Genomic DNA, 12,490 nt, shown 5'->3' on the forward strand with positions numbered 1-12,490 from the left:
CCTGATTCAGGCCAAATCTGAATCCAAATTGAATAGGACCCATTTTTCACACCCTTACTAACTATGGACCAAGTTTTCCAACTTTTTATTTTTTCCAATTAATGTGATGCCTGGCTCTTTTCTAACCTAATGATGATAAACTTTGGGAGAAATTTACTGTTATACAGCAAATGATGTTACAGAAGTACTGTGTTATGTGCATATATTGCATTTTCAGGTCAGTAATATTCCTTCTGTGAAAGGGGAAAAAACTCTTGGTCTTTGAGTGTTATATCCATTATTGATAGGCTGATATTATGAGGTCCTGAAAGTCTTCTGTGATTTGCTCTCCATTTCCACTTGAGTCAAGAGGCCATTCACAACCTCATAAGAAGATCTCATTATCTTGTAGAATCTATACACCTACTATACAACATGGTACAACCCCTATTTTAATAAAGGTATTAAGTGTGTACTTAAACCTTTTACTGAAGTGAGGCCATGAATCTTCCAGTATTCTCAGTGAAACCAATGGAACTTCAATTTCAAAACACTTCAAGGATGGGATCCTTTTCTGTACAACGTAGCATCAGTTAACCAGTTGAGGGTGGGAGGGGAGAAGATTTGCTCAAGAGAGAAATTTCTAATTGTTTTAAATCCAAAAGTAATGAATTACTAATACTTTGTTTCAATCAGATGACTGGTTCCTGGAAAAAATTGTGATAAAGGAAGGCAGTTATCCTGTTACCACACACAACTTTGTTCACAATGACTGGATCAGTAAACTTTCAAAGAAAGATTTTGTAGAAGTAGCAATCCCCCTTAAAGGTAATACCAGTAAAATTGTTCTTTGTTTATATAAATCAGTGTTGAATTACTTTAAATGAGGAAGTCACATTTTAGAAACAAATGTGAAGTTTTTTTTTGGTTAACTATAAAATGTATTCTGAATATGTATTTCCATTAATTGTAGAAACATCTGTGACTTCCGACCTTGTAAAAAACTTTGATACTAGAAGCAGAGGCCGATGGCAAATGTGCATGAACAGTACAAATATACCAGAAAAAATACCTGATATTCAACTTATTGTATTTGGAACAAAAAGGAAGTCCTCTGTACAGAAAGTTCAGAATCTGAAAAATGAGCCATTTTTGGTTGGTTTCTTATTTTATTTTATCTTATACAAATCTTAACTGTACAGCTACGAAATATGCACTGCATTTGTATTTAGTGTTTGTCATATTGTACATATAGATTTTCTTATTGATCAATCTAATATTCAACATCTCTCAAGCACCAAGAAAAACATCACCTTTCTGGGAAGTCACACCTACTTTTGAGCAGCTGTTAGCATACACACACATGATCACAAATTTGGAATTAGACTTGTTTACGCAACTTATCTTATAAAAAGCAAAAATAGTTCCACAGATCATCTACATTTTACTTCATAGTCTCAGTTAGTCTTTTGTTCACACTATCCCGAGCCTAGGTATGGTTACAATCAACGTAAAGAACAAATCAGCAGGCTTACCTCTAGTCACAAATAAAGGTGAACACCCAAACATATGAATATTAATTCCATAACTTCCATATAAAAATAATATCAACTTTTTCTCAATTATTAGAAAGCCAAGTACAAAAGGCTTTCTCTAAGCATTATGATAACACAAAAGTGGCTTTTGTGTTATCTAGTACAGTGGTTCTCAGCCTTGTATCAGGACCATTTGTAAACATCAATGACCAGTCCCAACCTAATGACCCTCACTCCTGACCTGCTGCCCCCCACCCCAGTATGTAGGGCAGGAAGTGGGTGGGTGTGGTAGCGGGGTGCCAAGCAGCCCCTTGCAGGCTGGAACTCTGCCAGCCTGCAAGGGAAAAGCCACAATTTCCCACATTTTTCTTCTTTAATGGGAAATCCATTTCTAAAGTTTATTGATCTATTTTTAAAGTTTGTTTGCAACCCTTTCATTTATTCTTGCAACCTGTGGGTTGAGAAACTCTGATCTACTTGGTGCTTGAGAAGAGGAATTAAACCTCAAAAGATATTTTATATAATCTGCACGCATCATCACTCACTATCTGCAAACTGATCTCCCTCAATTACCCTACCAGTATAAAACTCCATACATAGTTGGCTACCGTGTAATTTACAGGAGCCACAACTACCTTATGCTGACACCAAAACACATGTAAACAGAACTGTTACATTTTGTCTTAGTTTCTGAGTGCCTGTTTGTTCAGTTGAAGCTAAGTTATCCTGCCAAGAAGCACTTTGAGGAAAAAATGACAAATATAATATAACAGATTTTGATTTATCTGCCTCTCCCCTCCCTCCCCCCTTTCTTTACTTTGTGGGTTGAACTGTATAGTTTACGAGCTATAACTCAAACTTGAATTTTTTTTGTTGAACATAAATATACAGCGGTGGGTGAGTCAAATTAATTTTCCAAAATTGGAACTTGCTCAGCCTTTCGTTAAGATCTTCTGTATTAGTGATCTTGTTTGTGTCATGCATCTTTCCAGTCATGTCTCTTATGTTACCAAAATGATTGCATAATGTATAAATATTCAAGTTCACATTTTTTTTCCTTTAACAGTTGACTATTGATGATATTGGGGATATAACAAAAGTGGCTTTTGTGTTATCTAGTCAATGCTTGAGAAGAGGAATTAAACTTGACAAGGTATTTCACATAAACTACATTTGAAATGGATGCACCCTATATAATATCAAGAGAAAAATATGTTCTGGAACTATATTTCCTTGCATAAATTGGAGTGGCTCTTTATAATGGAATGATGATAATTATTGGATTGTGTCAGAAATAGTGGATGAATTCCTGGTGCTGTTACATCAATAGCAGTTTTGTCACTGACTTCAACAAAAAAAGATATTTGAATAGGCATGTCTGACAGCACATATAGAAGTGATTGGTATGCAAATCCTGCAATTTAAGGGAAATTCCACCTGGGAACAGGGGGCAACATTTTCTGTTGATGAACATTCTTAGCAGGGGTGGCTCTCTGCATGGAAATACTGTCACAGCCACCTGATTCAGGAAAGCAGTGTCGTGTGTATGCTTACATCCATCTTTGTTCCAAGAAGTGACATGCACAGAATTTTCACTGCTGTGACTTAAATGCACTTTGAAGATAAGATTATGCCAAAATACTATCCTTAATGCTGACATTTGAATGACCAAGAAAGGGTTACGGTCTGCCTATCATATGATTCAGCAAGGTTTTAAAAGTTATGCCCTTCCTAAGAGTGGGGATAGAGAGATGTAGAGAGAAAGGCTACTAGGCCATGGTTCTAAGGAAATAGCTTTTGCTTTGTGTTATCATGCACGGTTTAGATTTGTCAGTAAACTGCTGGAAGGAAAGCACTTGAAGACAGTCATAGGTGTGGCACTGAACTATTCCAGCTAAGGGAGCTTGCTGGTTTATAGCGTATTTTCCTTAGAGTCAATCTGGTTTGTTTAACCCTTCTGGCTAGGGACAGAAGTTACACATAAACTGGTTTAAGCTCACTGAGCGCAGCACATGCCCAAAAGAGGCATTGCATTAGTTTGACCCAGCTCTGAAGTCTGTATAGATTGCAACCTTCAGTGGGGCTTTTTGGCATGTCTATGTAGTAGCTGATTGAACCAGCTTTAGATAAAAGTGCCAAAAAGCCATGGTGAAGTGTGTGATCTATACACATGCTGGGGAACTGGTTTCAACTAATGCACTTCCTCTTACGGTAAAGCAGTGTGTGTGTGTGTGTGTGTGTGTGTGTGTGTGTGTGTGGTGGGGGGGGTTCCCCTCCCACATCTGTCAGCAGCTATCTTTTTATTTACATATAGAGTTTTTCACAAGCTGTGGTTCTACTCATTATTTAGCAGATGCTGTTGTCTGATTCTTTTTTTGAGCTAAAGAAAAGCACTCTGCTTGAAAGCTTGTCTAAAATCTCACACCCATGCAGTTGGTCTACTAAAAGTTTTCACTCCCCACCCCAAGAAAACCCTTGCCTTGCTGTGTGGTTTCAATACAGGTTGCAGGAGTAGAATCAGTATGAAAACCAGATCAATCCATCCTCTCAAAATGTGTTCCATCTAGGTTAACTTTGGGATGTACAGGGAGGGGGAGAGTGCAGAGATGTCTGTACTAACCATATCACACTGTTGCCTCTTATGTGAGTTAATATGAGATTGCAGTCGTCAGGGCTGTCAGTCTAGAATATTACGTGAACCTCACAAATTAAAAGAGAGTTTTCTCTGTGGAAAACAAGTTTAATTTTCTGTGGAAAGATAATCCACTGCTGATAGCATTATTATTTCTGTTTAACTTTTTAAATAGTTTAATACATGGTTAAATAATCATAGCTGCATTAATTTTTTATAGAGTCCAACAGGTCAATTGTCTGACTATAGAGAGATTTAATCTTTTCTACTGATGCATTTCTAACCTACAACAGGAAAGGCTAATATGTTTACACCATTGTTTTCAATTTATTAGCCCATTTATAAATGATTCACAATATCTAATAGACATACTACAGAGGAACATAAACACTGTGGAGAACAGAATATTTAAGTTTATAATTAATGGATAGTTTTAGGAAGCCATGGATTTGACTATAAAAAGATAAAAGATGACACATCTTTCTGGTCTTATCCTTATATAAAATAAACAAGCACTAACATCAAGATTTTCGTAAGCATGGAGATTATAAATGCAGCCACAAGGAAAACATGGCCCCCTTTTACTAGCCACCTTCAGCCACTGTCATTTTTTCTATTCTGCTGATGACCTCTTATGGTAGGCTCAGAATTTAAGTATTTTACTGCTCACCTTCTACAATTTTCTGTGTGCTTGCACTTCTGTAACAGATGATACCATGTAATTCTAACCCTGACTAGTGTTTATATTCTTTTGCAAGATCAATATACTACAGCAATGGCATCTTTTCATTTGTTTAAAAAAATATAATATTTTAAAGAAGAATGTTACTGTTTTGATTTGGAGATTAAACTTAAATGCATTCTTCCAATTCACATTAATATAGAAGGCTAAATTTTACTTATGCTGATGCTGAGAATTTCCATAAATGTTGGCTCACATTTACTTGCTTGTTTTTTTGCATGCAACTCCTGTAAATCAGGTATTTGCATGTGCAAAGACATTCATCAAGTTTTTTATATCAATGGGACTCATATGCCATTTAAAATCTAATCATTAGCCTTTTTTTCTTGACCATTTGCATGAACAACTTCAGTTACTGCAGTTTCAAGAGTAGTGCACAAATAGTGATGTAATGGGTTAGCTCAGCTAACACTGTCTTTATTGTTCAGGACATCCTTGCCCTGCAGACAACAGCATAAAACACAAATCAGATATCAGCAAGCAAATGCATACACAGTCAATACAGGGTTAATTTACAACCCTAGGGTTTTTTTCTCAGGCCTTGCGAGGGTTATCTGACTCACTCTGTTGCTTCTAGCCTCATAGCCTTCTCTCTCTCCCAGTGGTCTTTCCCCCAGATTCTGAGAGGGCCACTCCCGCTCTGCGCTGCAGCCTCTAGCCTCCAAGTCTTCCCTCTCTTTCCTTGCTCTATCTTGTTCTTCTGGGGTCTTTTCAAGACCCCAAGACAGTACCCTGGCTCTGTGTTGCACCTGCCAGCCTGAGACCTCTCTCAATTCCCTCTGTCCTCTCCCTTACCTGGGAGCTTTCAGCTTCCTTTGTCCAGCCAGTTATTCTCAGCAGCTAACTCACTCCTCCTAGCCATCCTTCAGTCACTGGATCTGTGCCCACAGCTGTGCTGTATGCATCCCCTGAGGCATGCAGCCTGCTACAGCCTGGTATATGCAGCCTGCTACACTGGGCTACAGCCCCTGCAAACATGTAGCCTGCTACAAGTGGCAATGGCTCTAAATGCTTTAAACTTCCAAGAAAATCCACACAAATCTCTCACAAGTGACTGGTACTAGAAATGATGGTATTGGAAAAAGTCTGCAAGGTGCCAAGCACGTAACACTAAAGGAACTGAAGGGCTCACCTCCTTGCATGATCAGGAATTCATGGGTATAAAGTTTGCTGTATGACAGACTTTAGATCTGGTGCCCTTAAATGTCTATAACTTTAGGATTCAAAGATCTGTATGTAGTTTATGGTCTGTATTCTAGGTACTCCAGAAATAAAATTTATACCAGAGGCCCCCTCTACACATTTAAGGTATGTTGGGATCTAATATGCCATTCACATAGTCATGCATTAGAACCCATCACACCTTATTGACGATGCAGAGGGACCCCAATTCCAGGCTCCCCCTGTACTGGCAAGAAGCAGGCTCCTACAGCTGAGAGCCCCCTGCACTGCAGCTGAAGGGCTCCCCATGCATTCCACACACCCTCAGGACTGGAGGATTGCCTCAGGTGTAATCTCTCAACTCTGGGGTTGCAAAAAACCCCTGGGGCTGGAGGATCACTGCAAGGGTGATTCCCAGCCCACCCAGGGGTGTGGAGAAATCCCTGGAGCCAGAGGATTGCCACAGGGCAGTCCCCCTCCCCAGGGCCAAAGGGAAACCCCTGGGGATGGAGGATCACTGCAGGGTGATCCCTCCTCCCTGGGGGTACAGGGAAACCCCTGCAACTACCTTCTGGCCCTGGAGGTTTCCTGAACCATGGAGCCCTATGGAGCACAGCAGCTGTGATCCCAAGGGTCTGGAGTTTTTCACTGGGCATGGTGCACCCCTGTGGCTGGGAGTCCCATCAGCTGATGGGACTCCAAGAACCAGGGAAGACCCTGCCAGCCATATAAAGTAAACCTGAATGGCATCCAGCTATCCAGGTTAGACCAGTTAGACCAGTTCATGGTCTAACTTAATATCTGGTTGGAGCTTTTTCCTGTGTAATAGCTAACCCCACATGTGCAGCTGGTTTACAGATAAATACACAATTAACCAGTTAATTATGCAATACCTGTAATGTGTAGAAGGCACCTTTGAGTTCTCCTCTCTCAAGGTCTCTTTGCCCGAAGATCTATCATATTTACTCAAATATAAGATGACCCTAAATGATATAAGATGACCCCCCAATAATTAGATTCTGTATATGGAATATTTACAAATTTGTTATAATTTTCCAAGTATAGAATCTAATTATTGGAGATTTGCCTTGAATTTGTCCCCTTTCCACTGCTACAGCAGGGAATATAAATCTGGGAGGTCAGGTAGCCCCCCACCCGTCCCCAGCCCCCATCCTAAATTCTTCCCTCCTCCTTACTGTCAGACCCTGCTCTTCCTGAGTTCATGGAAGTAAGGGGCAACATTTGCATTTAGACAGATTACTACAGGCACCCATAGACTTATTTGATCCAGAATTGATGAATTTTGCCTTTTTGAAACTTCTGAAAGTTTTAGCAGCGGTACTCCATAAACAAATTTTAAGCAGCATTTTTGTACCTACTTATATATAGTACAAAGGTTGGGTTGTTTTGTTGGGGGGAGGGGTTTGGGGGGGGTGTATTTTGAAAATTTGTTCTGTTCCAGGTCAAAGTAGCCAGATCAGCTCTGAATCCTTTTAATTGAGCAAAACTCAATCGTTCAAACGCCATATGTGGTGTTGCAATTGGCAAGTATCCTCCACTCCAGACTTTTCAGCCTGGAGCTTCAGATACTTCCAAATCCATCAGCAGGCATCCTACATGCAGGCTCAAGGCCAGAGTCATGGGGTTCAGATGGTGCCGAGTCTTGCTTGCTCTTAGCCAAGAGCTGCAGGAGCAAGAAAGAGAGAAGTCCCCCATTTCCATGAAGTAGGCATGTAGCCAGGATCCTCCCATTGGAAGCTGGCTAGTAGGAAGCTAATTACAAGACTCATAGGGTGTCATTTGGACAGGGGTACACCCTCCACTACACAATGCCATTGAAATCCATTTTGGCTCTGGTACCAGACCAGTGGAGAGACTACACTTGATCTTAGCTCACAAGAAGCCAAGAAGTGATACTTATATATAGTACAAAGTATACATGATATTAGTTCAAAGCCAGAAGGCTCATGATTTACCATATAACTCACTGGTCTAGGCCCTAGCAGAGTCAACAGCATTCCAAGCCATGGTGACTCTATGGCTCAGCACTTCTCAGGATCTGTGTGTACTTCAGCTATCCCTCACAAAGGTTCCATGTGCTAATTAGCCCCCCATTCATGACTGGAACTGGATTCTTGTCAAGAATCCTGGCATCCTCCAAAAATTTATGTACAGATGAGGTGCAGGCCAAACTGGTCCTGCTCCACCTCATGGAGGGCAGGGCCACACTAACCATATGTGACAGAATGAGAGAGAGGGCAACAGAGGAATTCTGGAAGAATTGTGTGGGCCCCTATTTGGTGATGTTTGCTAGATATTTAAAACTGGTGATGAAACTGGAATAATTCGATATGGAAAAGAAAGATGTAGCTCAGCTGTGAGATTGAAGAGGAAGTCCAAATGTGTTCAATGTGGTGGCTCACCATGACTTGAAAAAGAATCAGCACTGAGGGGACTGCATGCAATGGGCACTACCATATATTGTATCCAGATGGATTGTACTAACCTAACCTTGTGGTTGGTTCCCATTAATGGGTGCACAGTTTCTTAATGTCTTTTAAGGTGAGTGATGGAAAGTGTATGCTAGATGGTGTGTGTGTGTGTGTCTGTCTCTGTGTGTGTGTACACATGCATGCACGCACGCACGCACACGGAAACATTTTTCCAAAAAAAAAAAAAAGGGTTGGTTCCCATCAGCATCTTGGCCCTTTTGGCTAAAATCAAAGGGTGGGTGTTAAGGCTGACTTTGGCCCTCCTGCTGCTGGCCTGGTATTGCATTACTTCCAGGCTTGGTGTCAGTTCCCTGAGGAGGGAACACCCACCCATTTTTAAGGACCTCACACACACCAAATAAAAAGGTTCACATCAGTATGTTTGCCCAGTATGGGCCCTGTCAGTTTTATAGTCATGCTCAATGCTGACTACATTTAATCAGCTTCATAGTTGGTTTCCATTACTGAGCACATACTGCTTTTGGCAGCAGTTTAATGATAGACAAAGTGTTTAAAGAGGTTTCCTTGTATGTACTAATAAGATGTGAGGGGCTTTTATCTGCATGCTGATAGGGGGGAGAGGGGAATCTTGTCTTGTATTCAAGTAAATATGATGTATGAAGAGAATCTCAGTATCTTGATATAAACTTTCTATGCAAAAGCAGAAGTGAAACTATTCAGGTTACTCTGGGCAAGCATCCCTCTTCTCCAGTCTGCTCCACGCATTTCTGTGCCCCCAGATGTTAGTGTGAGCCACCTGCTCCCATTCCAGGCCTTCCTCCATGTGCTATGGGCTGGTCTCTCGCTATTATGGCTCCCTCTCCACTGCAGCTGCCATCACTGCTGCCCTTACCCTCACCACCGATTCTTATCACCACCAACTTCCACAGGGGCTAAATCTGTCAGGGAGAGAAACTATGACTGCAGTGAGGGGACCCAAGTAAGGGAGAGAAAGGGAATGGCTGGGGCAGGAGCAATTCAGCAGCAGAGGAATGCATGGAGAATGGAAAGAAAGGGAACGTACCACTGAATCCTATTACTGCTGGCTGCTGTGGAGAGTGAAATCAGCAGTAAGAGAAGTGGCAGGTAGGGAGAGCTGAGATAGCAGACAAAGAAGGGGGATGCACCAGGGCACAGACTTTACTAATTTTGCCTCTGCCCTTAGGGGAATGCTACCTGGCTGTAGCTGGACAGGGCCTAGGGGTGCCTCCTCTAGTTCAGCACCCAAGACTGGTCCCCAGTCATCCCCCACTAGTACTCTACTGCAGAAAGTCATTATGTCCTAGAATGCTTAAAACTTAAGAAACCATATCTGTAGGTGCATAGTTATGTATAAATCCAAGTCTTGCACTTAACCTTGTAGCTCTGTATCTTGCACAAAAATTTGAACATGTGTATACACAGCTATATTTTTGTACATATCACTTTCAATTTATATTTTGTAAGTTGGCCTGGGAGCTATTTTAGTTGTAATAAAAAAATACCTTTTCCCCCAACCCACTCCCCTTCAGCTCCCACCCTCCAACAAGAATGGGCATGAAGGATGTTGTCAATACTCTTTTACAGAGTTTTTAGGCCAAGAACTAGCTTGGATGATTTCAACCTAAAAGGGGATGGTGGGGGGAAGGTCAATAAAAATAAACAACTGAAATCACTGGCTTATAAACAGGAGTGCCAACAAAGCCTTTACTATGGCAATGTATTAGGGTAGGATTTTCAAAGGAATTAAAAGAAATCAAATGACCAGTTGCCACTGCAGGTCACTAGAACTATGGTGCCCAAATTCTATTGCAGGTCTGAATGAGTTCCAAAGGGAATGGGACATGTAGCTCCCATAAATCAGCTTTAAAAATCCCAGCTATCAGCTATACAGCAAGTTGGACCCAACAATCAAAACTAGCAAAAGCTATAAACAACTAAGATAACACATATGTTGAAACATATGTACACTAGCATAATGGCTTTAGACAAATAGGCATTTACAGATAATCCCGCTACAGATTTACACATTCATTTGAAAATTCTAGAATAGCAGCTACTACTTCCATAGAATTTAGACATTGATCCTTCAATTGGATCCATACAGTCAGACCTTTTTATGCCTGGATGGGGGCCTTATTACAGGATTTGAATCTCATAGTGACTGTAATAGCTGTTCCTTCATATAGAAAATTAGATAGCATTCAAATAGAGTAAATTATGTTTGTTTTTCATGAAAAATGGCAATTTTATTGGGTGGAAATAGGACATTTCTCACGAAGATTGTGGGTTTTCTTTTTCTGCTTGCAGCTTCGGCTAAAAGACCTGGACACTAAGCAAGAACTGGGATTTTACACTACAGACCAATGGCTCTTTGAAGAAGATGGGTCAGAAACCGTGACAGAGATCGCGGCAGTCAAACCAGATAAAGCACCACTCAGAGGTATGCCACTGAACAAAAAAATAAAATAAAAAAACCAATAAAAAAATGTTTTCCTGCTGTGATCCAAGTACTAGGATAAATATGACAAGAAAGATTGGAAAGCATTTTAGGAAAACCATTGGCAATTATTTTTGACATGTTTGGTTACGGCATTTATATGAAATGCTGGATCTTTAACAAGGCCTACAAAGGCTTAATTTACGTTGAACTGTTTACTGTTTTAAAGCAAATAGCACATATGTATTTAATGTTTCCATTAAATTAAATACCACTTTGAACACCTCAACAATATGTAGAGCCAAATTATTGTTGTTTCATTGCAGTCATTGGCACTCTGCCAGCATACACCATCTGACCATTTGACTCCTATGTTTTAAAATGCCCATGCAAAGTCACGACTAAGAAAATTATGAGCAGAGAAAAGATCATGAGGGTTTTCTAAAGACTTCTGCTAAAGGCTTCTGCTATAAGTATATTTTACAAATCTGATAATATCACCCTTCTTTAGATACATTTTACACAATATGTACAACCCCCCTCAACAAAATAAAAAACAAAGGTAGGGGAGGCAAGGAGACCTGATTCATTAAAAAGAAAATTAAGAGAAGTTTCCTGTTTTCAAACATTAGAAGCTATTTCCTTCCAGCTTCTAATTCAGCACTTGGAAATAAGTAGAATTATACATCAAGGAAATAGTATAGCATTTAGTTCTTCATAGAGTTAACAGAACCCTGGTTAAAAATCAGTCTGTCATGCTGCCTAAAAGAGTATGTGCTAAATAACTATGTGTTGTCATCCATAAGTCATTCTGGATGATGATTGATTATTGTCTATAGTGAATAATATTAATGCATGTCGATGGGAATAGTTGAGCTACTTTCCAAGGCCAAATTAATTAATGGTGGCAGTAATTAGGGGCATGCGAAACAGCACTGTTTCATTTCAAATTCTGTTTCAAAGGGACAGTGTTTCATTTTGACATTTTGTTTAGTTTGAAAGCACTATTCTGTTTTGTTTCATCGAAACTATTTTGCTGTTTCGATGTTTTGCCCATATGCTATAATGGGGAATCGTGAAAATGCCTATAACTTTGTCATTTATTGCCTGATTCAAATGAAGGCATGATAGTCCCTGCTGAGGCCATAATGCTTACCAGGTTTCAAGGAGATAGGTGCAGGGGTTTCTGGGAAACCACTTCAAGCTGCTTACAAGGAAAACTCATGACATGTGACTTTGTGTGTGTGCTGAGGCGTGCCCTCACTGGTGCTGAGGCCTCAGCACGACATGATAGTGTGCCCCAATGAGGTCTCCTCCTCCCCTACAGCCTCAGCCAGGTCCACCACTTTAAATAACAAGAGGTAAGTAAGCAGCACAGTAGCACTAGCATCTCACATAATCAAACTGTCACAGAGCCTTTCTTTCCTTTCCTGCAGGAGCTTCTTCTCTAGCAGCTGCCAGAGAACTCTTCCTGCCAGCCCCAGCCCTGGGGCTTAGATGTGCCCAGGGCCCTGCCTCCTTCTGGTCAGC

The 12,490-nt window shown here is 40.5% G+C and overlaps 1 protein-coding gene across 1 annotated transcript in view; it reads left to right on the forward strand.

Annotated features, from left to right (window-relative positions):
- The window catches only part of LOC109298725 (lipoxygenase homology domain-containing protein 1-like), a 182,523-nt gene that overhangs the window by 75,799 nt on the left and 94,234 nt on the right, over positions 1–12,490 (forward strand). Inside the window, exons 12-15 of the mRNA XM_019518979.1 lie at positions 676–807; positions 953–1,134; positions 2,581–2,667; positions 10,831–10,963. Of these exons, the coding sequence (XP_019374524.1) occupies positions 676–807; positions 953–1,134; positions 2,581–2,667; positions 10,831–10,963 (534 nt within the window). The remainder of the gene's footprint in view (positions 1–675; positions 808–952; positions 1,135–2,580; positions 2,668–10,830; positions 10,964–12,490) is intronic.

The sequence above is a fragment of the Gavialis gangeticus genome, unplaced genomic scaffold (genome assembly GCF_001723915.1).
Source record: "Gavialis gangeticus isolate Ggan-Ray unplaced genomic scaffold, GavGan_comp1, whole genome shotgun sequence".
NCBI classification, from domain to species: domain Eukaryota; kingdom Metazoa; phylum Chordata; order Crocodylia; family Gavialidae; genus Gavialis; species Gavialis gangeticus.